General features: G+C 49.4%; 1 protein-coding gene across 2 annotated transcripts; it reads right to left on the reverse strand.

Moving 5' to 3' along the window:
• On the reverse strand, positions 1-27950 carry LOC117886414 (gamma-secretase subunit Aph-1b-like). 2 transcript variants are annotated; one of them, XM_034788180.1, is made up of 8 exons: positions 27932-27950; positions 27781-27899; positions 16963-17133; positions 5439-5512; positions 5045-5167; positions 2117-2244; positions 1391-1514; positions 1-1061 (listed from the first exon to the last, which is right to left on the reverse strand). In XM_034788180.1, the coding sequence occupies exons 2-8, from the start codon at positions 27891-27893 to the stop codon at positions 1024-1026; spliced, it is 771 nt and encodes a 256-aa protein (XP_034644071.1). In that variant the 5' UTR covers positions 27894-27899; positions 27932-27950; the 3' UTR covers positions 1-1023. The 2 variants fall into 2 exon arrangements, with proteins under 2 accessions (XP_034644071.1, XP_034644072.1); XM_034788181.1 differs by lacking the exon at positions 27932-27950 and having other exon boundaries at positions 5045-5164; positions 27781-27925.

Below are 27950 nucleotides of genomic sequence, written 5' to 3' on the forward strand. Positions count from 1 at the left end.
TTTGAGGCTGGTATTTCTCTTTATTGATATAAAAGCCCATTACAAACTCAGCCAGGCTTGGCTCTTGGCCCGGACGCCCCTGCACGGCTACCAGGGTCCCTGCTCCCACTTCCACCCCACATCCCCAGGGCTGGTGCGAGCTCATGCGCCTCAGATCCACCCCCACCAGAGAGATGGGCAGGGTCACGGATAAACCTCTGCCACCGCCCCTCCTCCCAGCACTTCTGCATGAGGCACGCAGCTACCAGCTATGCAGTGCCAGCACCACCTGCCCACCCCCTTCCCCTTTGTCACCACTCACCCCCTCCCCATGCCAGTGCTGGGCATCAGTCAGCCTCATCCTTTGCCACCCACTTGTCCTGCACTTACCACACAAATGCCACCCACTCTCACCCTCCATCCTTCCCAGGCCAGTACCTGGCAGTCTGTCCCATACCAGCAGCCAGGCACTTGGGGCCAGGGCTGGGAATTCGGCCCCCTGGTACAGCCACTCCCGGGCAAGGGGAAAGGATGTTGCAGCTCCTTAGTGCCTGGCATCCCCAGCTTGGCCCTTGGATGTATCCTGGCAAACAGTCACAGGCCAGCGCTGCTCACTTGCCCCTCAGCCCAGCCCACTGCCGGCCAGATCACAGACGTCCTGGGGCCGAGAAGGATTTTCCCTGTATGGGGCAGAGCGCGCCCACCACACACACACCGGTTGTGGCGCAGGCGCAGTGAGTTCTGGAGAACCCCTCACACCATGTGTCTTTCAAGGGTGGGCTAAACCAGTCCATGTCCACAGCATGGAGGGAGAGGGGTTGGTAGGACGGTGAGCAGCCCCTGGCTATCAGACAGTCTGCTGGCTACTCCCTGGCTGCAGGAGCCCCCGGACACCTGTCTCCAGCAGGGACTGATCGGGGGACCCCCATTCCAGAAGAGAGAAATGGTATCGCAGAGAAGGCAACTGTAGGTCCCAGCTGACAGCACCAGAGGGAGGGCAGGGCAGGCAGGGAGCAGCTGAGGGGGAGAGCTCCTGATGGACCCTCAGGATCCTAGCTGGGGGCTTGTCTCGCTCTGCTGCCCTATGGAGAAGCAAAGGCAAGGGGGTGAGTTCAGGCACCCAGCTCAAAGGGTTCCAGAGCGGGTCATTTCCCACCCCATTCTCACAGAAAAGGGGCAGCACCCTGATGAACAGCCCAGATTGGGGTGTTTCCCCACCTGCTAGTGCCAGGAACAGGTTAACGTCACTGCTGAAGGGGCTCAGATCAGGGCATTCCCCCAGATAATTCTGGGGATGGGCCCCAAAGCAGGCCACATCCTCCCAACGCTGGGGTAGCCCCTCCCTACCCCCTCAGAGGCAGGGCCTCGGCAGAGCTCCTGCTCTGGACGTGGGGCTGGAGCAGATACTCACCCCGCAGGGACTGGAGCAGGTTCTGAGTGCAGCCTCCTGACAGGACGTAGGCCCAAGCACCTGTGGCAAACATCAGCAGGTAGGAGGGGACGAGGCTGCCCACGTACAGGGGGTTCCAGAACGTCTGGGAGGAGAGCAGCAAACAGAGTGAGAGGAGGGGATGAGCCGGGGGGAGCCCCAGAGGCAGTTATGCCAGAGCTGGCCTCCCCTTGAGCCCTGGCCTGCTTGGCTCAGGCCCCCCTCGATGCGCTAATCTCCTTCCCTGACACTCCTGGCTCTGCACCTGGCTGGGGCACAAAGCTCTGAGGGGTGTGGGGCTGGCATGCCCAGGGCACCGGGGTGTCTTGCTGGTCTGCAGCAGGACAGCGTTGCCCCACAGAGCTAGTGGGTCCTGCAGGCTCCTCTGAAGCGTTTGGAGTTTGAGGTTCAGGGGTGCTAGTGTCTCTCACTTGCAGGTGTCCATACCTAGAGGCTGCCTCTGCCCATTCACACTCATGCAGGGTCCCACAGGTCATGGGGGAACACCCAGTTTCTCCTGGGGGCAGGGACTGTCTCTTTGTGCATGCGGCACCAATCCGGACAGGGCCCAGATCCTGGGGGCGCCCCGCACACCAGCCAGATAGTAATTCCTGGCCCAGAACTGCCCACCCCGGCAGCAGAGACACGGTGGTGTGGGAGCAGTCTGCCCAGCCGCCCATGTCTCCGGTTTGCCCTGCCCACACTCACCGATCCTGACACGATGAGGTGAGTGAGGATGACGGCCGCCATCTCCCACCAGTGCTGGGTCTCACAGCCATGGAAGAAGAGGATTCCCCAGAATGTGTGAAGGAAAATCATCACCATGGTCATGAAGGCTGTGAGGAGGAGCAGACGCAGTCACGGCCAAGATGGGAGGCTGCCCTGGGCAGAGTCAGGGCCATGGCAGGGTGGGGCACCCATCAGCAGAGGGTGAGGAGAACTGGCTTTACCTGAGGGGCAGTGCAGGGCACTGATGTGGGGAGCAGTGCGTCCGTGGGTGATGAAGGTGTGTGTGTGTGGGGGGGGGGAGTAGGCAGGTAGTTCAAGGGGCTGTGGAAGTGGGGTGCCTTGAGGAGGAGGCAGTGGTGGGGGGCAGTGTGGGTGAGAAAAGGGTTGTTGGTGGTGTTAGTGGAGACATGGCAGGAGTGGGGAGCAGACATGGGTGAGGAGGGGATGGGTTGGGTGCAGTGCAGGTCGGGGGGGGGGGGGGCACGGCAGGGGCTGTTACACTCGTTGCTTAACTGAGATCAGGAAGCAGAGCTGCAACCCACTCTTGTGTGTGTTCCAATTCCAATATATCTTTTTTTGAGATGGGGGTGACCACATCTGCACACTGTATTCAAGATGTGGGCGTACCATGGATTTATGTAGAGGCAACATGATATTAACTATCCCTTTCTTAATGATGCCCAGCATCCTGTTTGCTTTTTTGAGTGTTTTCAGAGAACTATCCACAATGAAATTGAAATTAATGGAGATATCCCATCTCCTAGAACTGGAAGGGACCTTGAAAGGTCATCGAGTCCAGCCCCCTGCCTTCACTAGCAGGACCAAGTACTGATTTTGCCCCAGATCCCCAAGTGGCCCCCTCAAGGATTGAACTCACAACCCTGGGTTTAGCAGGCCAATGCTCAAACCACTGAGCTATCCCTCCCCCCAAATGATGCCAAGGTCTCTTTCTTGAGTGTTAACAGCTAATTTAGACCCCATCATTTTATATGTATAGTTGGGACTATGTTTTCCAGTGTGCATTACTTTGCATTTATCAACATTGAATTTCATCTGCCATTTTGTTGCCCAGTCACCCAAGTTTGAGAGATCCTTTTGTAGCTCTTCGCAATCTGCCTGGGATTTAGCTATCTTGAGTAGTTTTGTATCATCTGCAAATTTTGCCAACTCACTGTTTACCCCTTTCCCAATTTATGAATACGTTGAATAGGACTTGTCCCAGTAAAGACCCCTGCGGGACACCACTATTTACCTCTCTCCATTCTGAGAGCTGACCATTTATTCCTACCCTTTGTTTCCTGTCTTTTAACCAGTTACTGATTCCTGAAAGGACCGCCCCGCTTATCCCATGACAGCTTACTTTGCTTAAGAGCCTTTGCTGAGGGACCTAGTCAAAGGCTTTCTGAAAATCTGAATACACTATACCCACTGGATCCCCCTTGTCCACATGCTTGTTGACCCCCTCCAAGAATTCTAGTAGATTGGTGAAGCATGATTTCCCTTTACAAAAACCATGTTGACTCTTCCCCCAACAAATTATGTTCATCTATGTCTGACAGTTCTGTTCTTTACTATGGTTTCAACCATTTTGCCCAGTTCTGAAGTCAGACTTACTGGCCTGTAATTGCCAGGATCCCGTCCAGAGCCCTTTTTAAAAATTCACATCACATTAGCTAACCTCCTGTCATCTGGTACAGAAGCCGATTTAAATGATAGGTTACAGACCACAGTTAGCAGTTCTGCAATTTCACATTTGAGTTCCTTCACAACTGTTGGGTGATACCATCTGGTCCTGGTGACTTATTACTATTTAGTTTTTCAATTTGTTCCAAACCTCCTCTAATGACACCTCAATCTGGGACAGTTCCTCAAATTTCTCACCTAAAAAGAATGGCTCAGGTTTGGGAATCTCCCTCACATCCTCAGCTGTGAAGACTGATGCAAAGAATGCATTTAGTTTCTCTGCAATGGCCTTATCGTCCTTGAGTGCTCCTTTAGCATCCCAATCGTCCAGTGGCCTCACTGGTTGTTTAGCAGGCTTCCTGCTTCTGATATACTTAAAGAATTTTTTATTACTTCTTGAGTCTTTGGCTAGCTGTTTTTCCACATTCTTTTTTGGCCTTCCTAATTATATTTACACTTCATTTGCCAGAGTTTATGCACTTATTTTCCTCACTAGGATTTAACTTCCATTTTTTAAATGATGCCTTTTTGCCTCTCACTACTTCTTTTACTTTGTTGTTTAGCCATGGTGGCACTTTTTTGGTTCTCATATGTTTTTTAGTTTGGGGTATACATTGAGGTTGAGTCTCTATTATGGGGTCTTTAAAATGTTTCCATGCAGCTTGCAGGGATTTCACTTTTGGCGCTGTACCTTTTAATTTCTGATTAACTAACTTCCTCATTTTTGTGTAGTTCCCCTTTCTGAAATTAAATGCTACAGTGTTGGGCTGCTGTGGTGTTTTCCCTGCCACAGGGATGTTAAATTTAATTATATGATGGTCACTGTTACCAAGTGGTCCAGCTATATTCACCTCGTGGACCAGATCCTGTGCTCCACTTAGGACTAAATCAAGAATTGCCTCTGCTCTTGTGGGTTCCAGACTATCTGCTCCAAGAAGCAGTCATTGAAGGTGTCAGAAACTATCTCTGCATCCCATCCTGAGGTGACATGTGCCCAGTCAACATGGGGAAAGTGGAAATTTCTATTATTGAGTTTTTTATTGTAATAGCCTCTCTAATCTCCCTGAGCATTTCACAGTCACTATCACCATCCTGATCAGGTGGTCAGTAGTATATCGCTACTGCTACATTCTTATTATTAGAGCATGGAATTACTAGCCATAGAGATTCTATGGCACAGTTTGGTGGGGAGATGGTACAGGGGTTTGTAGGCCCATTGCTCACCCGAGGTCAGGAAGTAGAGCTGCGAGTCTCCATGGATCCCCACAGTGCCAGGCCCCAGTGCATCTGCCAGGAGGTTAATCATGGAGAAGGCGCCACTCATGAGCCCGAAGCCCAGGCCAGCTACTATGGGACAGAGAAAACACGTGTTGCTGAGCCCAGGGACGTCAGAGCCAGAGACTCTTAGAGAGGCTCCCTGACCTGTCTCCAACCCCAGAGGCGTCCCCCACAGCCCTGCACAGGGACCCCATAACACTTTCCTCCATTCTGAGGGATCCCTGGTAAGAAACCTCCTTTCCCCAAGACCCGCTCCCCTCCTCTAGGAGATGCTACCTCCACTCATCTCATGTCCCCACCACTCAGGCTGGAGTCAGCCCTGCCCCACCGAGGAACATACCATACGCCATCTGCTGGATGGAAATCGGGGAGCAGCCATCTTCGCTGAGGGCCACCAGCCCTTCGATCGCCTTCCTGGACAGAGAAAGGAGAGCGCTCCAGTCACACCCCAGTGTATGGCTGCCCATGGTGCCTGGCGTGGGGATGCATCATGGGTGCATGTAGACCACGGTGCTGGGAGCCAGGACTCTGATTCTCTGATGGGATTACTAGGCTGGTTGATAACGGTAACTGTGTAGACATACTGTACTTGGATCTTTGCAAGGTGTTCGATTTAGCACCGCACAATAGTCTGATTAAAAAATTACCTCTACACAATATCAATGAAGCGTAAATTAAACTGATTTAGAAACTGGCTGACAGATCTCAGAAAGGAGTTTTGAGAAAGTGGGAATATTCTGTAATATTCTTAGGAGTCCTGTGAGCCCATTTCCCCTGTGTGCTGCATGGTTGCCAAGTGGGTGGAAAAGGGCTGTCTGCTCTCAGGGCAGGCAAAGAAACAAAGGGGTGGGTGTCATCGAACTGTCTGGGCTTTAGGCCCCACATCAAGGGAGATCTGAGAAAACAATGGCAAATCCAATCCCTCGGACGTTGACACCCAGTGACCAAGGCCCCAGAGGGATCCGGATTTCCCACCTCTCAGGGAGGCTGAGAAACATTCCCCAGCTGGAGACCAAAGGACTGGGAAGTGTGAGATGGGGGATCAGAGCTGGCAGGCGTTGGGCTCTCACCTGGAGTCTGACCAAGGAGGTCAGACAGAGACAGACAGAGCTTGACCCAAGGGGTTCTCTACAGCCTGGCTGGGCTCTGGGCTGACCAGACTGGACGATGCTTTAACCGTCAGTTCTCTGGGCTACCCTAAGGGCTCCCTGTGCTGTGTCCAGGTGACGGACAGACCCGACTGTTCTGGCAGCGCTGGGTGAGGGTCACTGCAGATGCTGGGCGAGGTGCATTAATCCCTGCGGAGTGGACAAGCCTCCATCGGGGTTTATCTCAGTGGGTCTCGCTAACCAGAGCTCACGGGGTGACGCAGGGGGGCTTCAGGCCCAGAGGTCCAGTCTCAGGAAGTGGTGAAGCCGCACAACTTATGCTGGAGAAAGAGAGAGACACCCCCTCTCCCCCAGGGGTCTGGCCCACTGACGGGCTCCTCCTAGGGACTGTTCCAAAGCTCTGTGACAGCTGTCAAGAGGAAATCATAACTGAATGAGGCATTTCTGGTATGGTTCTAAGCCTGATGCCACTTAATTTTTTTTTAAATCAAAGGATCTGGAAGTAAATATAAATATCACTTGTGACAAAGTTCCTCCTCTATCTTGGTGGGTCCTGCGCTTATTGGCAGATTTTCTTGCCTCAGAGATTCACCATGTGGGTTGCGGAACAGCCCAGAGACCTTCCCCTCTGGAAGAACCCAGTCCAGGTCAATTGGGAGGTTTGGGGGGAACCCAGGCCTGCCCTCTACTCCGGGTTCCAGCCCAGGGCCCTGTGGACTGCAGCTGTCTATAGTGCCTCCTGTAACAACTGCATGACAGCTACAACTCCCTGGGCTACTTCCCCATGGCCTCCTCCAAACACCTTCCTTAGTCTCACCACAGGACCTTTCTCCTGGTGTCTGAGAACACTTGTGCTCCTCAGTCCTCCAGCAGCACACCCTCTCAACTTCTCACACTCCCACCACAAACTGGGGTGAGCTTCTTTTTAAAACCCAGGTGCCCTGATTAGCCTGCCTTAATTGAGTCTAGCAGCTTCTTCTTAATTGGCTCCAGGTGTCCTAATTAGCCTGCCTGCCTTAACTGGTTCTAGCAGGTTCCTGATTACTCTAGTGCAGCCCTTGCTCTGGTCACTCAGGGAACAGAAAACTATTCATCCAGTGACCAGTATATTTGCTCTCTACCAGACTCCTATACCCCACTGGTCTGGGTCTGTCACACACTGCTTATAAAATCTGCTGATGACAGACTGGCAGAATGGTAAATAAGGACAAGGACAGGGCAGTCACATAGGGTAATCTGGGCCCATTCAAACAAAATGCATTTTAATACAATCATAGGAATGCACGCCATACCTACAGAATGGGGGACTGTATCCTGGAAAGTAGTGAATCTAAAAAGGATTAGGGGTCATAGGGGATAAGCAACTGAACTCCCAGTACAAACATAGAATGATAGAAAATTAACATGACCCACATTAAACGAACTAAAAACTGGCTAACTGATAGGGAATCATCTCTGAACGGGACTATTTCCAGTGGGGTCCCACCAGGATTGGTTCTTGGCCCTCTGCTATTTAACCATTTATCAATGACCTGGAAGAAAACAAAATCATCACTGAAATTTTGCAGATGACAAAAGAATTGGGAGAGTGGTAAATAATGAAGCGGCCAGGTCACGGATACAGAGCGACGTAGATCACTTGGTAAACTGGGCACAAGCATACAATATACACATTTTAATATGGCTAAACGTAAATGTATCCATCTAGGAAGGAGGAATGCAGGCCACACTTACAGAATGGGGGACTCCATCCTGGGAAGCAGTGACACTGGAAAAGATTTGGGGGTGTGGTGGATAATCAGCTGAACATGAGCTCCCAGTGTGACATTGTGATCGAAAGGGCTAATGCGATCCTGGGAGGCATGAATGGGAATCTCGAGTGGGGTAGAGAAGTTATTTTACCTCTGTCTTTGGCACTATTGGAACCACTGCTGGAATCCTGGGTCCAGTTCTGGTGTCCTCAATTCAAGAAAAATGTGGATAAATTGCAGAGGGTTCAGAGATGAGCCAGGAGAATGATTAAAGCATCAGAAAGCCTGCCACATAGTGATTGACTCAAGAAGCTCAATCTATTTAGCTTAAAGAGAAGGTTAAGTTGTGACTTGATTCCAGTCTACAAGTACCTACATAGGGAACAAATATTTAATAATGGGCTCTTCTATTGATCAGAGAAAGGTCTGACTCGATCCAATGGGTGGAAGAATAAGCTAGACAGTCAGACTGGAAATAAGGCACACTTTTTAACAGTGAGGTTAAACAACCATTGGAACAGTTTACCAAGGGCTGTGGTGGATTCTCCATCACTGACAATTTTAAAATCAAGATGGGATGTTTTTCCTCAAAGTTCTGCTCTAGAATTATTTCAGAGCAGTTCTCTGGCCTGTGCTCTGCAGAAGGTCAGATAGATTCATAGATTTTAAGGGAAGAGGGGACCACTGTGGTCATCTATGTATGAACAGGTTTCAGAGTAGCAGCTGTGTTAGTCTGTATCCACAAAAAGAACAGGAGTACTTGTGGCACCTTAGAGACTAACAAATTTATTAGAGCATAAGCTTTCGTGGACTACAGCCCACTTCATTGGATGCATATAGAGTGGAATAAATATTGAGGAGATATAGATCTCTCTAAGGTGCCACAAGTACTCCTGTTCTTTTTATGTATGAACAGGTGATTATCGAGGAGGAAGTGATTTTACCTCTTTATACTGCATTGGTGAGGCTGCCACTGCGTCCAATTGTGGGGTTCACATTTTTAAAAGGATGTTGAAAAACTAAAGAGGGTGCAGAGAAGAGCCACAAAAATAATCCAAGAGCTGGAAAAATGCCTTACAGTAAGAGACAAAGAGCATCTAAAGACCCGCACGGGGAGAAAATACCAGGTACTAAAGGGCTCTTTAATCGAGAGGAGAAAGGCAGAAAAGAACCAATGGGTGACAGTAAATCGCTCAGCACAGGAGTGACTGGACAACAGCAGTTGGCCTGTACTCTGCAGGGGGTCAGACTAATGCTCCCTTCTGGCTCAAACACTATGAATCCTGGGTTCTAGGCCTGGCTCTGATGTTATCGTGCTGGGCCATGCAGTTTGAGCCCAGGCATGAAAGGATTTTTGATACCAAACAGGGAGATGCTGTAGTATGGGGCTGCTGTGTTTAGAGCCAGCCCCGGCCCCTCACTGCCACCTGGTTTAGGCTTATGAACTTAGAACAGGGGTCGGCAACGTTTGGCACGTGGCCCGCCAGGGTAAGCACCCTGGCAGGCCGGGTCAGTTTATTTACCTGCTGACACGGCAGGTTCGGCCGATCGCAGACCCCACTCGCCGCGGTTCGCCGTCCTGGGTCAATGGGGGTGGTGGGAAGCTGCGGGCAGCACATCCCTCGGCCCACGCTGCTTCCCGCTGCTCCCATTGGCCCGGGACAGCGAACTGCAGCAAGTGGGGGGCCGCGATCGGCCAAACCTGCCGCGTCAGCAGGTAAATAAACTGGCCCGGCCCGCCAGGGTGCTTACCCTGGCGAGCCGCGTGCTGAACGTTACCAACCCCGACTTAGAACACAGAATATTAGAGTTGGAAGGGACCTCAGGAGGCCATCTTGTCCAACTGCCTGCTCAAAGCAGGGTTAATCTCCAACTATTTTTTTTGCCCCAGATCCCTAAATGGCTCCCTCAAGGATTGAACTCACAACCCTGGGTTTAACAGGCCAATGCTCAAACCACTGAGCTATTCCTCCCCCCACCTTCCTTATTCACTTTCTCCACACCAGACATTATTTTATAGACCTCTCTCATATACCCCCTAATTTATCTCTTTTCCAAGATGAAAAGTCCCAGTCTCTAATCTCTCCTCATATGGAAGATGTTCCATACTTTTATTGTCCTTCTCTGTACTTTTCGATTTCTAATATATATATCGTTTGAGATGGGGTCACCAGAACTGCACACAGTATTCAAGGTGTGGGCAAACCATGGATTTATCTAGTGGTATTATGCTACTTAGGGTCTTATTTTCTATCCCTTTCCTAATGGCACCTGACATTCTGTTTGCCCTTTTGGCCTCAGCTTTGCATTGAGCTGAAAATTTCAAGGAACTACCCACAGTGACTTCAAGCTCTCTTTTGTAAGTGGTCACAGCTCGTTTGGATCCCGTCCCTGCCTATGTTTAGCTGGTACAGATGTATATCAACCGCGAGCAGGTCACTTCCTTTCACTGTGCCCCTCTTTGTCTGCTTAGATTGTCAGCTCCTTGGGGCAGGGACTGTCTCTCACGCTGTGTGTAGCGCTGCGCACAAGGCCCCATTCTCATAATGCAAAGGAGGAGGATTTATGGCCTGAGAGGCACCGTTTGTCCAGCAGGCGGCATCAATCCTTGGTGCCCTCTGATGCCCTGAAGGTAGATGGGAAATAGAATCAGACTGGATGACCTTGAGAGGTCGTCCAGTCCCCTGCACTCAAGGCAGGACTAAGTATTATCTAGACCGTCCCTGACAGGTGTTTGTCCAACCTGCTCTTCAAAATTCCCAACAATAGAGATTCCACCACCTCCCTAGGCAATTTATTCCAGTGCTTAACCACTCTGACAGTTAGGAAGTTTTTCCCAATGTCCAACCTAAACCGCCCTTGCTGCAATTTAAGCCCATTGCTTCTTGTCCTACCCTCAGAGGTTAAGAACAATTTTTCTTCCTCCTCCTTGTAACAGTCCCCTCTCAGTCTTCTCTTCTCCAGACTAAACAAACCCAATTTTTTCACTCTTCCCTCATAGGTCATGTTTTCTCATAGACTTTAAGGTCAGAAGGGACCATTATGATCATCTAGTCTGACCTGCACAACGCAGGCCACAGAATCTCACCCACCCGCTCCTGTAACAAACCCCTAACCTATGCCTGAGTTACTGAAGTCCTCATCATGGTTTAAAAACCTCAAGGTGCAGAGAATCCTCCAGCAAGCGACCCATGACCCACGCTGCAGAGGAAGGCGAAAAACCTCCAGGGCCTCTGCCAATCTGCCCTGGAGGTAAATTCCTTCCCGACCCCAAATATGGCGATCAGTTAAACCCTGAGCATGTGGGCAAAACTCACCAGCCAGCACCCAGGAAAGAATTCTCTGTAGTAACTCAGATCCCACCCCATCGGACATCCCATCACAGACCATTGGGCATATTTACCTGCTAGACCTTTAATCATTTTTGTTGCTCTTCTCTGGACTTTTTCCAATTTGTCCACATCTTTCCTGAAATGTGGCGCCCAGAACTGGACACAATACTCCGGTTGAGGCCTAATCAGCGCGGAGTAGAGTGGAAGAATTACTTCTTGTGTCTTGCTTACAACACTCCTGCTAATACATCCCAGAATCATGTTCGCTTTTTTTGCAACAGTGTAACACTATTGACTCATATTTAGCTTATGACCCCCAGATCCCTTTCTGCAGTACTCCTTCCTAGGCAGTCATTTCCCATTTTGTATGGGTGCAACTGATTGTTCCTTCCTAAGTGGAGCACTTTGCATTTGTCCTTATTGAATTTCATCCTATTTAGTTAAGACCATTTCTCCAGTTTGTCCATATCATTTTGAATTTTAATCCTGTCCTCCAAAGCACTTGCAACCCCTCCTAGCAGGGTATCGTCCGCAAACTTAAAAAGCGTACTCTCTATGCCATTATCTAAATCATTGATGAAGATATTGAACAGAACCAGACCCAGAACCGATCCCTGCAGGACCCCACTCGTTATGCCCTTCCAGCCTGACTGTGAACCACTGATAAGTACTCTCTGGGAATGGTTTTCCAACCACTTTTGCACCCACCTTATAGTAGCTCCATCTAGGTTGTAGTTCCCTAGTTTGTTTATGAGAAGGTCATGAGAGACAGTATCAAAAACCTTACTAAAGTCAAGTTATACCACGTCTACTGCATCCCTCCTTTCCACAAGGCTGGTTACCTGTCAAAGAAAGCTATCAGGTTGGTTTGACATGATTTGTTCTTAACAAATCCATGCTGATTGTTACTTATCTCATTATCTTCTAGGTGTTTGCAAATTGATTTCGTAATTATTTGGTGATTCACTGAGGGCGGGGCCCAGACTTTACCCAGATCAGGGCTGTGCTGGCAGCTGGCCAGGGGTCGGAGGGTTATACCTGATTTTCAGAGCAGGCTGCACCTGCCTGTGAACATGCATAAGAGACAGCAGCCTCTGGTGTCTGGGATGGGGGGGCGGGGGGGAGAGAAGGTGTCTCTTTAAAACAGGGCTCTTGCGCCTCCTCCCTCCTGCAAGTCAATGTCAATTTCCCTGAAGCTTCCCCTGGATTCTCCTGTCGGGGAGTGTCTGGAGAGGATGAGGCCGGGCAAGCCACATGAGAGTTGCACTGACTGGAAGCGGTTTATGAGGCCCAGAGCTGAAGGCTCCAAGGGGCTTTGAGATGCACAAATGCAGGGACGTTCTGTGCAGATTATACAGGAGGCAGGATGGTCTTCAGGCTAAAGCCCAGGAATGGGAGTCAGATCTGGGATCTGTTAGTGGCTGGGCTCTGACACACACTTCCTACCTCAGTTCCCCATCTGCTAACACGGGCGGTTAATACTGCCCTGCTCCGAGGGGACGCAAGGCTGAGCTCAACAGCGTTTGTGAAATGCTTTGAAAGCCTTGGATCCGATGTACTAGAGTCAGGAAAAGAATGATTGGAAGAGCTGCAGGGCTGACCTGCCTCACGGCTCCATCCACACAGGGAACCAACCCTGCAGAGCCCAGGAACCAGTGCCAGCTCCCGACAATTTGCCAACATGGAACAGACATTCTGGGTTTCATGCAGGAATCACTGGGCGAGGCTCGCTGGCCTGTGCTAGCAGGAGGTCAGACTGGATGATCATAATGGCCCATTCTGGCCTTACCAATCGCTGACTGTGACTCAGGGTTATAAACAAAGGGAGGGACGCAATTCCCAGCAGAGTGACTCTGCGCTTCCAGGCCAAGGCCAGAGAGCCTTGTGCAAACAGTCAGGATCAAATTTGCAGTCAGATCCTCATCTCCACTGATGGAAACTTTTGTAATACACAATCACCACCCACTGGCTGCCGTAGGGAATGCAGTTCAGGAACCCGAGAACCAAGTCCTGATGCACAGATCCGGGAGCCAGAGCAAGTGAAGGGCGGGGCTGCCCCTACCCATCCTCACCCCAGAAAGTCTGAATAGACACTTCTAGAAAAGTGTCTCTTGGGCTGAGCCCAGCAGAGGTGTGTGAGGTGAGTGGAGTTGTGATCCACCAAGGCCATGGCATCGCCCCCTCCAGAGTGGGTGTCACAGGAGCATCCTGGACCCAAGACCAAGATCCAAAGACACAGAAACTGTCTGCTGAGGAGATCCGATCCCAAACGTCTCAGTAACTGCTTCATTGCTCTTGACCTGGCTCTGAGCCTTTTAGCTCGGAATGAGCCCAGATGAGAACAGGTGGGCATAATGCCATCTCACACATTGCCTATCATCTCTACACGCTCAGTCAGGGCTTAAGGCAGAGCCCCGAAGTCACCTTTAAGCCGTCCCCCCGCCCCTGCTTTGTTCTACGTACAGATCTAGGCCTGGATTCTGAGCTGAGCTGGGGGGAGGGGAAGGTGGCTGCACAACCTTTGCAGCCCCCAGAGACTGGGACTGACCAGGGATCAGACCAGTCCCTGGCATAAATTCAAGCTGCCTGAGGCCTGCTCCAATTACACCCACTGCCCGTGATGCAAAGGGGCACCCCAGAATAGCTGAAGTGGAGAGTGCTCTGGGCGCATTCCTACATGGTGGCCAGCACAGAGCCACTGCACTAGTGCTGTGACCCAGGAATTCTCCTCCTGGTGCAGGGGGGTGCCAAGGTAGCCAGTTAAGCCAGAATTAGGGGGCACAAGACCCAGGCCCCAAGTGTGTGTCTTGAGCAGAAGAATCCTGGCGAGCCGAGTACACAGGGCACCATTAGCTGCTCAGTGCTCCAGGCCTGGGGATGAAACATAGCGCTATGGAAGCATCGCAGCTGGGAGTCGAAGCAGAGACTCTCACTTGGAGAAGAAAGTGGCCCGTTTCAAGATTGCTGCGGGAACATGAAGAGTCCCTTTAGGAGAAATCCCCGCTCAAGCTGTAACCTCCACCTCCACTTGGCCGCTTCTCCACAAGTGCCTCCACCCTTTCTTCAGCCTGGGGAGCTCGGCAGAGGGGGGGGGGAGCTGGCAGAGGGTAGCACTTTGCTCTCGTCCGGTTACTAGATGGATGGATTCCAAAGCTGGATGGGCGCGCTGCAACAGGGAAAAGCAAAACTCCCCACTCCCAGCTGCATGAGGACATGAGAGTCAGCCCCAGTCTCTCAGATGTTCGATACACATTACCATGTTTACAAAGCTGCACAAACAACAAGGAGTCTGGTGGCACCTTAAAGACTAATAGATTTATTTGGGCATAAGCTTTCGTGGGTAAAAACCTCACTTCTTCGGATGCAGAGAGTGAAAGTTACAGATGCAGGCATTATATACTGACGCATGGAGAGTAGGGAGTTACTTCGCAAGTGGAGAACCAGTGTTGACAGGGCCAATTCAATCAGGGTGGATGTAGTCCACTCCCAATAATAGATGAGGTGGTGTCAATTCCAGGAGAGGAAAAGCTGCTTCTGTAATGAGCCAGCCACTCCCAGTCCCTATTCAAGCCCAGATTAATGGTGTTGAATTTGCAAATGAATTTTAGTTCTGCTGTTTCTCTTGGAAGTCTGTTTCTGAAGTTTTTTTGTTCAATGATAGTGACTTTTAAATCTGTAATAGAATGACCAGGGAGATTGAAGTGTTCACTTACTGGCTTTTGTATGTTACCATTCCTGATGTCCGATTTGTGTCCATTTATTCTTTTGTGGAGGGACTGTACAGTTTGGCCAATGTACATGGCAGAGGGGCATTGCTGGCATATGATGGCATATGGCTACCCCCTGATACTTGACACCATGCAAGGCACTAAATTTAGCCGTATGGAGTGGAAATCCATCAACCTCAACAAAAAACTTGCACATCCGAAGTGAGGTTTTTACCCACGAAAGCTTATGCCCAAATAAATCTGTTAGTCTTTAAGGTGCCACCAGACTCCTTGTTGTTTTTGTAGATACAGACTAACATGGCTACCCCAGATACTTGAAAGCTGCACAGACAATGGTGCTGGCACCTCCCAGCAATGGAGTAATCCACCCATTCTTGCCACCAAGACCTGCACAGTTCTGCCCCTCCCTGCTGGTCCTCTCACCCTTACTGCAAAACATACATCTGGCTTCCTCCCTGTGGAGTCCCAACTTCACCCACCTGCATTCAGCATGCCTAGGCCCAGTACTGAAGATGGAAGTCGGCCTACCCCGGGTAGGCCAAGGAGGAGGGTGGTGGCCAGTGACATTAGGGAAGAGGCAAGACTGCTGTGGCCAGGTTTGGGATGTAGTATCCTGGCCTGCGGCTCAGTCAATCCATCCCTGATGCTGTATTACCCATCACAAATGGGCCACAACAGACTCGGACCTCTTCCATCAGCCCACTGGGAGCTGCATACCTCTCTCTGCGCCGTTCACCCTCCCAGTACTGGACAGAGATCACGCGCTCAAGGCAAAAGTGGAGACCAGCTCTTCCACGTCGGTCCTGAACGCACCGGGCAGTCAGCAGCCCCTGGTGAGATGGGCCAGATTTTCACAAGAGCTCAGCTCCCACGCAGACACCTAGATAATGGCCAATTTCAGGCATGCACAAGCACCCACGATGCTGAGCTCTTTGTAACTCTAGCCCAAGGGCTCTCACAGGATTGTACCTACCACAGGCTGGAGATGCGGGGGCAGGCAATAGGCAGATCACTGTATGGCTACAGAAGGAGGACTGCACCTCACTGCTGTACTAGGGAAGCTAGCGGGATGCAGAGGAGTGCTGGGTCGGGGTTGGGTCGTGGCTTGGAGCAGGATGCAGCATAAGCACTGCCAGATTTTCAGACACGCTGCGCTAATTTCTTGGCTTTTTCCCTTTGTGGCAAAGTAGCACTCATAAGACTGTTGCATTAAATGAACAGGAATCTATTCTCAGCCTCAGCTCCAGCTTATCAACAAGACGATGGAGAGGTGACTTGCTTACAGTGTCAGTACCTTCCTGAGACAACAGTGCCACGTACCAAAGGGCTCTTTAATCTAGCAGAGACGGGCTGAACAAGAACCCACACTGGAAGCTGAATCTGGACAAATTCAGGTTAGAAATTAGACACAAATGTCTAAAAGTGAAGCTGAATCACCATTGGAAGAAACTCCTACGGGCAGTGGTGGATTCTCCATCTCTTGGTGTCAGACATCCAAGCTTGATCTTTCTGGAAGCTGCTTCAGCCAAACGCAAGTTATTGGGCTCCGTGCAGAGGGAACTGGGGGAAATTCAATGGGCTGTGCTACCCAGGAGCTCAGACTAGATTATTTAATGGACCTTCTAGCCTTAAACTAGATGAATTTAATCACAATTATGATTCTATTTACTATTAGTATTGCAGGAGCAGCTAGAGGCGGGAGATCAGGGCTCTTTGTGCTGGACGCTCTAAACATCTATAACAAAACCAAAAGACAGTCCCTGCACCAGAGAGCTCACAGTCTGAATACGTAACAAGAGACGTCAGGTGGATCAAACAGACAAGCGGGGTGGGGCAGCAGGGTGAGTGTCAAAGTCCTGGCTTGTGCAATAGGCAGCGCAGTTGCAGTTCGGACTGACAGTCTAGAAAGGCAGGTAGTGTGAGGCACCCCACCCCACTCCTTACCTGAGCAACTTGTAGTAGAGAAATCGAAAGGCCTCCTGCAGGAGCACGGAGAACAGGACCCCGAATATCAGGAGGCCCTTCTGCAGCGGCTCATCCCCTGGGTCACTGGCTTTAACTGCAATGAACCAGACTAACGATGACAGGAGCAGGGAGACCAGCCAGAAAAAGGCCCTGAAAGAGAAAGAGACAGGCCATTTTGGAAAATGCAGCACCATACTGCTTGCCTGCTTCCAGATAGTCCTCCGGGTGGGCAGTGTGGAAAGGGTCCCACTATCTGCATATCAGTGGGGTGCAGCTCCCAGGCCTGGTCAGGCTCGACAGAGCTAGGGGCAGGGAGAAGTGTGGATGCCTGTAGCAGGAGTCTCAGCTGGTGGAAATCTTCAGAGCTCCATTGTCTTCCCACCTGCTGAGGGTGGGGCCATAGGTGCCTGGCCTGGGGCCTGCCCCATTAGCCTGCTCACACAGGCGCTCTCAGCTAGGGGCTCTGAGGAGCATTACAATTGCACAACGGGGCTGGAGACCATGTGCAATCACCCAAGTGATGTGTGTCTAGGGGGAACAGGTAACTTTTCCCCTGCGCCTCCCTACCCCGTATACATGGGGAGTCTGGCAAGGACCTGTGGCCTTTCTCCCAGAGGGATTGCCAACAGGCAGCTTCATGGGAGACAGATTCCTCCTCTGGCACTGAAGCCACACTGCTGTCTGGGTGATATGAGGGCTGGATCAGCCTGGGGCGCATCTGGGGTTGGCCAGTCTCTATTCTGCGCTTCCCCGTTTCTGTGATGGTGCCAAAGAAACAGCTATTTTATTTCAGATGAACTGGCTTGGTCCTCAGGACCATTAGCTGCTGCCAGGGCCTGAGAGAAAGAGAGAGAGGCTGAATTCTTCCTCCCCAGAGAGTGCCCCAAGAGCTGGCAGGGTCACTGTGGGCCCGACAAGAACAGGACCACCCGAGAGGCAGAGTTACTCTGGGGGGAGCAGTGACCACAGCAGTGTGACTCCCATGCGCCAGCTGAGAGAATGAATCTGTGCTGACATCTCTCAGAGCGTGTGATGGATCATGTGCTAGGCCCCTCCAGGCAGAGGCCTGGTGCTCTCCTGCCACTGTCGGCAGCAGCCCCTGGGAGAGTAGCAAGACGCAGTGCCCAGAGCAAAGGGGGCCCAGAAACATGGGAAGTGGCAGAAAAACCTACTGCTAACCCAACTCAAGACCCTGCAGTGCACGGACAGAGACCCCCAAGTCTAATACCCACCCCATGACAGACAGACCATCAAACCACAGAGTGCAGAGGGACTGGGCTCCTAGCAGCGGCTCCAGAACGAGGCCCTTGTGCTCCTCAGCCAGGGAGCAGACTGGGCAGTTAGTGCCCTACCTGAAGCACACGGTGCTCAGAGCAGAACAGAGCAAACACCTGATGGCAAGTGAAAGACACTCAGCCCCTGTCACTGCAGGTCACACTCTCAGGCACTCTGGGGGCAGCAAGGGGAGACAGGTCCCAAAGGCAGCTGGCTCGCAGAGCTGGGGGCTGCAGCCCACCACACACTGCACCATACCAGTTAGAGGAAGAGCTGGATTAGGTCCCAGCAGCCATGTCCTCAGGCCTAGCCAGGCCAGGGATGTCTCCCTTTGTCTAACACCTCCCTTCCAGCGCCGCATCCCCCATCCTGTCCATGCTGCACAGAGCGACTCATTCTCCCAGCTCCTATCTTCACCGCCCAAAACGGCATTGGCGTCTCTTGCTGCCATGTCACCTGGCTGCCCCGCGCCCTGCTGTCTCTCACTGAATACGGTTCTCACCTGCCCACCATGATGGAGGCACTGGAGTTATTTCTCCTCCCACTGCACCCCTGCCCCCAGCTGCCTTTTCCAAGCTGAATCTTAATTTTATTTCCTGTCCTTGTCTGCCCTGCCTGGTGCTGCAAAGAGAGCGAACGCCGATGGACAGCATTGCACACATGTACACTTCTGTAAATGACAGCACAAGGGAATGGTGAATTGTTCACCAGCATGCCCCATGGCAGAGAAGTCTGCATCTCCAGTGCTGTCCAGTGGAGCTGCTGCAGGGCTCAGCCCCTGAAACCTGCAGAGGTGCCCAGCTCCTGTTCCCTGAGCTCCCCCATCCTCTCTGACCCAGGCTGCTCCAGATCCTTCTCTTGGGGCACAGGGCACTGCTGCTGGTCTGACCCGTAGAAAATATACCCAGACCTGAAAACTCCTTCTCTCAGGTCCTGCTTTATCGATCTACCTGGCCCGCATTGTGCGCACTCACACTCTTTAGTGTACAAAAATTAAACAATACACAACAAATGGAAGAAAGGAGAAGGGGGTGGAAATGGATTTAAATCAGAAGTTAGGAATCGTAGAACACAAGGACACAAGGAGAAATCTGTGGCCAGCAGAGATAAGGACAATAAGAGTTTTAAAATATGTTTGAAAGAACAAGAATCCTGACAATGGATTGGTCTATTACTAGATGGAAGTAGTAGAATTATCAATAATAATAAATAATAATAATAATGAGAAAAGGCAGAGGAGTTCAGTAAATATTTCTGTTCTGTATGTGGGAGACGCTGTAGGCTCATCATATGACAATATCACTCTTTCCATTCCACTACTTTCTCAGGAGAATGCCCCACAGCAGCTACAACAGTTGGATATTTAAAAACAGCAGGTCCAGATAACTTGAACCCAAGAGTTTTAGAAGGGCTGGCTAAGGAGCTCGTTGGACCATTACTGCTGATTTTCAAAGTGCCCTAAAACGCTGGGGAAAGGTGCAGAAGGCTGGAAGAAAGCGAATATTGTGCCAATATTTCGAAAGGGTAAACAGCATGACCTGGGTAATTATGGGCTTGTCAGCCAGACATCGATCCTGGGCAAGATAATGAAGCAGCTGATATGGGACTCAATTAATGAAGAATTAAAGGAGGATAATATAATTAATGCCAAGCAGCATGGGTTTATGGAAAATAGATCCTGTCAAACTAGCTTGATGAGACAAGGTGGGTGAGGTAATATCTTTTATTGGACCAACTTCTGCTGGTGAGAAAGACAAGCTGTCTCCACTCTCAGTAGCTTTCCCAGACCTGAAGAAGGGCTCTGTATAAACTCAAAAGCTTGTCTCTCTCAGCAGCAGAAGCTGGTCCAATAAAGGATATTACCTCACCCACCTTGACTCTAATATCCTGGGACCAACATGGCTACAACACCACCGCAAATTAACTTGATATCATGGTTAATATTAACAAGGGGGAAGGAATGCAAGCCAAAATAGGGAAAGAATAGATTCAAGACTATTTAGATAAGTAGATGTATTCACATCAGCAGGACCTAATGAAATTCATACTAGTTCCTACTTACGGAAGCAATCTTTGAGAACTCTTGGAGGATGGGTGAGATTGTAGAGGATTGGAGAAGGGCAAACATAGCACCTATCTTTAAGAAGAGGAGCAAAGAGGACCAGGGAATTACAAACCAGTCAACCTAACTTCAATACCTGGAAAAATATTGGAACAAGTTATTAAAAAAAAAAAAAATCAATTTGTAAGCACCTAGAGATCAACAGGGTTATAAGGAACAGCCAGCATGGATTTATCAAGAACAAATCATGCCAAACCAATCTCATTTCCTTCTTTGACAAAGTTAATGGCCAAATAGATATGATGCATCTTTACTTTAGTAAGACTTTTGACACAGTCCCATGTGACATTCTCATAAGAAAACTAGAAAAATGTGGTCTAGATGAAATTACAATAAGGTGGTGCATAACTGGTTGAAAGACCATATTCAAAGAGTCGTTATCAATGGGTTGCCATCAAACCGAGAGGGTGTATTTAGTGGGGTCCTGCAGCAGTCAATCCTGGGACTGGTACTGCCCAATTTTTTCATTAATGACTTAGGATAATGGAGTGGAGAGCATGCTTATAAAATCTGCAGATGACACCAAGCTGGGAGGGTTGCAAGCACTTTGGAGAACAGGATTAGGATTCAAAACAACCCTGACAAATTGGAGAATTGGTCTGAATTCAAGGAGACGAAATTCAATAAAAAACAAGTGAAAAGTACTTCACTCGGGAAGGGAAAAAAAAAAAATCAAATGCACAACTACAAAATGGGGAATAATTGGCTAGGTGGGAGTACTGCTAAAAAGGATCTGGGGGTTAGAGTGGATCACAAATTGAATATGGGTCAACCACATGATGCGGTTGCAAAAAGGTGGATATCGTTCTGGGGTATATTAACTGGAATTTTGTACAAAAAGCATGGGATGCAATTGTCCTTCTGTACTTGGCACTGGGTGAGGCTTCAGCCAGAGAACAGTGTCAAATTCTAGGCACCACCTTTTAGGAAAGATGTGGACAAATTGGAGAGAGTCCAGAGGAGAGTAACAAAAATAATAAAAGGTTTAGAAAAACCTGGCCTGTGAGGAAAGGTTAAAAAACACTGGCTTGTTTAGTCCTGAGAAAAGAAGGCAGGGAGAGAGGACCTGATAACAGCCTTCAATACCTTAAGGGCTGTTATAAAGGGGACTGTGATCTATTGTTCTCCATATCCACTGAAGGTGGGACAAGAAGTAATATGCTTAAACTGCAGCATGGGAGATTTAGGTTAGATACTAGGAAAAATTTTCTAACTATAAGGGTAGTTAAGCTCCGGAACAGGCTTCCAAGGGAGGCTGTGGAATCCCTATCACTGGAGGGTAAGAACAGATTGGACAAACCCCTGTCAGGGATAACCTAGGTTTACTTGGTCCTGCCTCAGAGCAGGTGGCTAGCCTTGAGGACGTCTCGAGGTCCCTTCCTGCCCTACATTTCTATGATTCCATGATTCTATTATATATTTTTTTTTAAGATTAAAAATTTGGTTGCTAAAGGGAATAGTGTTTATGTAATAAATGCTGACTTCTGTAAAGCGCTTGGTACCGCACAACATTTTAATTAAAAAAAACTAGAAAGGATCTCTCAATTTATTTATTTATTTATAATCAATCTCCTAGCACTGGAAGGGACCTTGAAAGATTATTGAGTCCAGGCCCCTGCCTTCACTAGCAGGACCAAGTACTGATTTTGCCCCAGATCCCTAAGTGGCCCCCTCAAGGATTGAACTCAAAACCCTGGGTTTAGCAGGCCAATGCTCAAACCACTGAGCTATCCCTCCCCCAGTTGAGATAGTGCACATTAAATGGATTAAAAGCTGGCTAACTGATAGGTCTCAAAATGTAACTGTAGACAGGGTGACAGGTTTCAGAGTGGTAGCTGTGTTAGTCTGTATCAGCAAAAACAATGAGGAGTCCTCATTCATAGATTCATAGATTCTAGGACTGGAAGGGACCTCAAGAGGTCATCAAGTCCAGTCCCCTGCCCGCATGGCAGGACCAAATACTGTCTATCAGAGATGGTCTAGACATTTATCTAAGCTTACTCTTAAATATCTCCAGAGATGGAGATTCCACAACCTCCCTAGGCAGTTTATTCCAGTGTTTAACCACCCTGACAGTTAGGAACTTTTTCCTAATGTCCAACCTAGACCTCCCTTGCTGCAGTTTAAACCCATTGCTTCTTGTTCTATCCTTAGAGGCTAAGGTGAACAAGTTTTCTCCCTCCTCCTTATGACACCCTTTTAAATACCTGAAAACTGCTATCATGTCCCCTCTCAGTCTTCTCTTTTCCAAACTAAACAAACCCAATTCTTTCAGCCTTCCTTTAAAGGTCTTGAGAACATGACCTATGATCATTCTTGTTGCTCTTCTCTGGACCCTGTCCAATTTCTCCACATCTTTCTTGAAATGCAGTGCCCAGAACTGGACACAATACTCCAGCTGAGGCCTAACCAGAGCTGAATAGAGCAGAAGAATGACTTCTCGTGTCTTGCTCACAACACACCTGTTAATGCATCCCAGAATCATGTTTGCTTTTTTTGCAACAGCATCACACTGTTGACTCATATTTAGCTTGTGGTCCACTATAACCCCTAGATCCCTTTCTGCCGTACTCCTTCCTAGACAGTCTCTTCCCATTCTGTATGTGTGAAACTGATTTTTTCTTCCTGAGTGGAGCACTTTGCATTTGTCTTTGTTAAACTTCATCCTGGTTACCTCAGCCCATTTCTCCAATTTGTCCAGATCATTTTGAATTATGACCCTGTCCTCCAAAGCAGTTGCAATCCCTCCCAGTTTGGTATCATCTGCAAACTTAATAAGCGTATTTTCTATGCCAATACCTAAGTCATTAATGAAGATATTGAACAGAGCCGGTCCCAAAACAGACCCCTGCGAAACCCCACTTGTTATGCCTTTCCAGCAGGATTGGGAACCATTAATAACAGCTCTCGGAGTACAGTTATCCAGCCAGTTATGCACCCACCTTATAGTAGCCCCATCTAAATTGTATTTGCCTAGTTTATCGATAAGAATATCATGCGAGACCGTATCAAATGCCTTACTAAAGTCTAGGTATACCACATCCACAGCTTCTCCCTTATCCACAAGGCTTGTTATCCTATCAAAGAAAGCTATCAGATTGGTTTGACACGATTTGTTCTTTACAAATCCATGCTGGCTGTTCCCTATCACCTTACCACCTTCCAAGTGTTTGCAGATGATTTCCTTAATTACTTGCTCCATTATCTTCCCTGGCACAGAAGTTAAACTAACTGGTCTGTAGTTTCCTGGGTTGTTTTTATTTCCCTTTTTATAGATGGGCACTATATTTGCCCTTTTCCAGTCTTCTGGAATCTCTCCCGTCTCCCATGACTTTCCAAAGATAATAGCTAGAGGCTCAGATACCTCCTCTATTAGCTCCTTGAGTATTCTAGGATGCATTTCATCAGGCCCTGGTGACTTGCAGGCATCTAACTTTTCTAAGTGATTTTTAACTTGTTCTTTTTTTATTTTATCTTCTAAACCTACTCCCTTCCCATTAGCATTCACTAAGTTAGGCATTCCTTCAGATTTCTCAGTGATAACTGAAACAAAGAAGTCATTAAGCATCTCTGCCATTTCCAAGTTTCCTGTTACTGTTTCTCCCTCTTCACTGAGCAATGGGCCTACCTGGTCTTTGGTCTTCCTCTTGCTTCTAATGTATTGATAAAAAGTCTTCTTGTTTCCCTTTATTCCCGTAGCTAGTTTGAGCTCATTTTGTGCCTTTGCCTTTCTAATCTTGCTCCTGCATTCCTGTGTTGTTTGCCTATATTCATCCTTTGTAATCTGTCCTAGTTTCCATTTTTTAATATGACTCCTTTTTATTTTTTAGATCATGCAAGATCTCATGGTTAAGCCAAGGTGGTCTTTTGCCACATTTTCTATCTTTCCTAACCAGCGGAATAGCTTGCTTTTGGGCCCTTAATAGTGTCCCTTTGAACAACTGAGGGGAAAAACAACTGAGGGGAGTTGGCAGTCTTGATTCCCATGGGACCTTACCTATCAGCTCTCTGAGCTTATCAAAATCCGCCTTCCTGAAATCCATTGTCTCTATTTTGCTGTACTCCCTTCTACCCTTCCTTAGAATTTCAAACTCTGATTTCATGATCACTTTCACCCAGGCTGCCTTCTACTTTCAAATTCTCAACAAGTTCCTCCCTATTTGTTAAAATCAAGTCTAGAACAGCTTCCCCCCAGTAGCTTTTTCAACCTTCTGAAATAAAAAGTTGTCTGCAATGCAGTCCAAGAATTTGTTGGATAGTCTGTGCCCCACTGTGTTATTTTCCCAACATATATCCGGATAGTTGAAGTCCCCCATCACCACCAAATCTTGGGCTTTGGATGATTTTGTTAGTTGTTTAAAAAAAGCCTCATCCACCTCTTCCACCTGGTTAGGTGGCCTGTAGTAGACTCCTAGCATGACATCTCCCCCTCCCCTCCTTTTTTTTTTTTTTTTTTAAACCCTTTTAGCCTAACCCAGAAACTCTCAACACTTCCCTCTCCTACGTCCATCTCCACCTCAGTCCAAGTGTGTACATTTAATATATAAGGCAACACCTCCTCCCTTTTTCCCCTGTCTATCCTTCCTGAGCAAGCTGTACCCATCCACACCAACATTCCAATCAGGTGTATTATCCCACCTAGAACCCACACAAAAGCTTATGCCCAAATAAATTTGTTAGTCTCTAAGGTGCCACAAGGACTCCTCATTGTTTTTGTAGACAGGGTGTTTCTCGTGGGGTCCTGCAGGAATCAGTTCTTGGTCCTACACTATTTAATGTTTTTATGAATGACCTTGAGGAAAACAAAGTTTGCAGATGACACAAAAATTGGGGGAGTGATAAATAATGAAGAGGACAGGTCACTGATTGAGAGAGATTTGGATCACTGGGTGAACTGAGCACAAGCAAACAACATGCGTTTAATATGGCTAAATGTGAAGTTATACATCTAGGAACACAGAATGTCGGCCATGCTCACAGGATGGGGGACTCTATCCTAGGAAGTGGGGACTCTAAAAAGATTTTGGGGGGGGGGCATAGGTGCTGGAACTAGGAGTGCAGGAGGGCAGCACCCCTGGCTGGAAGCGGTTTCCAAGGTTTACAGTTTGGTTCAATGGCTCTCAGCACCCCCCACTACACAAATTGTTCCAGCACCTCGGAGGGTGGGGGTGGATAATCAGCCAAACACAGTGGCCAAAAGAGCTAATGCGATCCTGGGATGTATAAACAGGGGAATCTTGAGTATGAATAGAGATTATTTTACCTTTTTATTTGGCAATGGTGCAACTACTGCTGGAATACTGTGTCCAGTTCTGATGTTCGAAATTGGTGATAATTTGGAGAAGTTTCAGAGAGGAGCCACGAGAATGATTAAAGAATTAGAAAAAAAATAGTGATAAACTCTTCAAAAAAGAGAAGGTTAAGGTCGGATTTGATCAGTGTACAAGTACCCACATGGGGAACAAATGTTCAACAATGGGCTCTTCAATCTAGCAGAGAAAGGTCTAACACGATCCAATGGCTAGACAAATTCAAACTGGAAATAAGCCGCATGTTTTTAACAGTGAGGGTAATTAACATTTAGAACAATTTACCAAGGATCATGGTGGATACCCCATAACTTGAAAAATTTTAAATCAAGAGCAGGGCTGGCTCTAGGTTTTTTGCCCCCCCCCCGCACCCTCCTGCTACCCCAGTCCTGGGCTCTTCCCCCCACACCTGCACCCCCTGCTACCCCAGCTCCTGAGCAGCTGGGGCCGCTTTGCCCAGGCCCGGCTGCAGCACTAGGGGGCGGCCGCCCTGCGGCACTTGCAGGTGGCTTCATGCACCCCGTGGGGCAGCCCCCAGCCCAAGTGTCCTGCACTCCACGTGTCGAAGCCTGCCGGATGGGTCAGCCGCGGCCAGCAGCACGAACCACAGCGGCCCCAGGGCGCCCTCCCCACACAACACGGTGCTGCTGCTGGACCCCAGCCCCGGTGCCAGCTTTGGCCACCCACTGCGGCTCTTCCACCTGGACTTCGGCGTCAGCTTGCGGGCTGGGACAGTGTCTACCTGGGTCAGCGCCTGCTGGGTCGCCCTCCCCCCCACCTACCCACACAGAAAAAGGATGACCAAATGCCGCCCCTACAAATGTGCCGCCCCAAGCACCTGCTTGCTTTGCTGGTGCATAAAGCTGGCCCTGTCAAGAGCAAATGTGTTTTGAAAAGCTCTACTCTAGAAGCTATTTTGGGGCAGTTCCCTGGCCTATGCTGTACAGGAGGTCAGATGAGTCCTACGGCCCGTGCTATAATACCATCTATACCTATAAAGCGACAGAATCTAAACGAGCAGTCACCACTCAAAGATCTTGGAGTCATTATGGACAGTTGTCTGAGAACATCCGCTCAATATGCAGCAGCAGTCAAAAAAGGTAACATAAGAACAGGCCATACTGGCTCAGACCAAAGGTCCATCTAGCCCAGTATCCTGCCTTCCCACAGTGGCCAATGCCTGGTGCCTCAGAGGCAATCAACAGAACAGGTAATTATCAAGTGATCCATTCCTTGCCACCCATTCCCAGGTTCTGCTAAATAATGTTGGGAATCATTACAAAAGGGATAGTTACTGTAATAAGATAAAAAAATATCATATTGCCTCTGTATAAATCCATAGTATGCCCACACCTTGAATAATGCTTGCAGATCTGGTCACCCCACCTCAGAAAAGATATATTGGGATTTGAAAAGGCACAGAAAAGGGCAACAAATGACTGAGGGCATGGAACAGCTTCCATATGAGGAGAGATTAATAAGATTGGGACTGTTCAGCTTGGAAAAGAGACCACTAAGGGAGGATATGATAGAGGTCTATAAAACCATGACTGGTGTGGAGAAAGTAAATAAGGAAGTGTTATTTACTCCTTCTCATAACACAAGAGCTAGGAGTCACCTAATGAAATGAACAGACAGAAGGTTTAAAAACAAACAAAAGGAAGTATTTTTCACACAACGCACAGTCAACCTGTGGAACTCCTTGCCAGAGGATGTTGTGAAGGCCAAGCCTATCAGAGGGTTCAAAAAGGAGCTAGATAAGTTCATGGAGGACGGGTCCATCAGTGGCTATCAGCCAGGCTGGGCAGGGAGGGTGTCCCGAGCCTGGGAACGGGTGACAGGGGATGGGTCCCTGGGTGGTCACCGGCTCAGTTCACTCCCGGCAGCGGCCGGTGCCCCCGAGGCAGACCGGACCCTGGGCTGGGTGGGCCTGGGGCCGGTGCGACGGGAGGTCAGGCTGGGTCTCCCCGGGCTGCGGGTGGGGGCCAGGGGCGGGTCCGGGGGAGGCCCCCCCGCGCGCTCCCGGGGGAGTGCGCCGCGCGCTCGCGAGACAGCAGGACCCCCCCCCCGGGGCAGGCTGCGGGCGCTCACCCGGCGATGAGGATGATGACGCGCAGCGGGTCCCGCAGCACGCTGAAGAGGACGAGCCCGAGCGCCGGCCCGAAGGCGATGCAGGTGCAGCCGAAGAACACGGCGAGGGTCATGGCGGCCGGGGGGGGCGGGGCTCCGGGGGCTCCCGGTCGGGGGGGGGCGGGGCTCGG

The sequence above is a fragment of the Trachemys scripta genome, chromosome 13 (assembly GCF_013100865.1).
Source record: "Trachemys scripta elegans isolate TJP31775 chromosome 13, CAS_Tse_1.0, whole genome shotgun sequence".
In the NCBI taxonomy this organism is placed as follows: Eukaryota; Metazoa; Chordata; order Testudines; family Emydidae; genus Trachemys; species Trachemys scripta.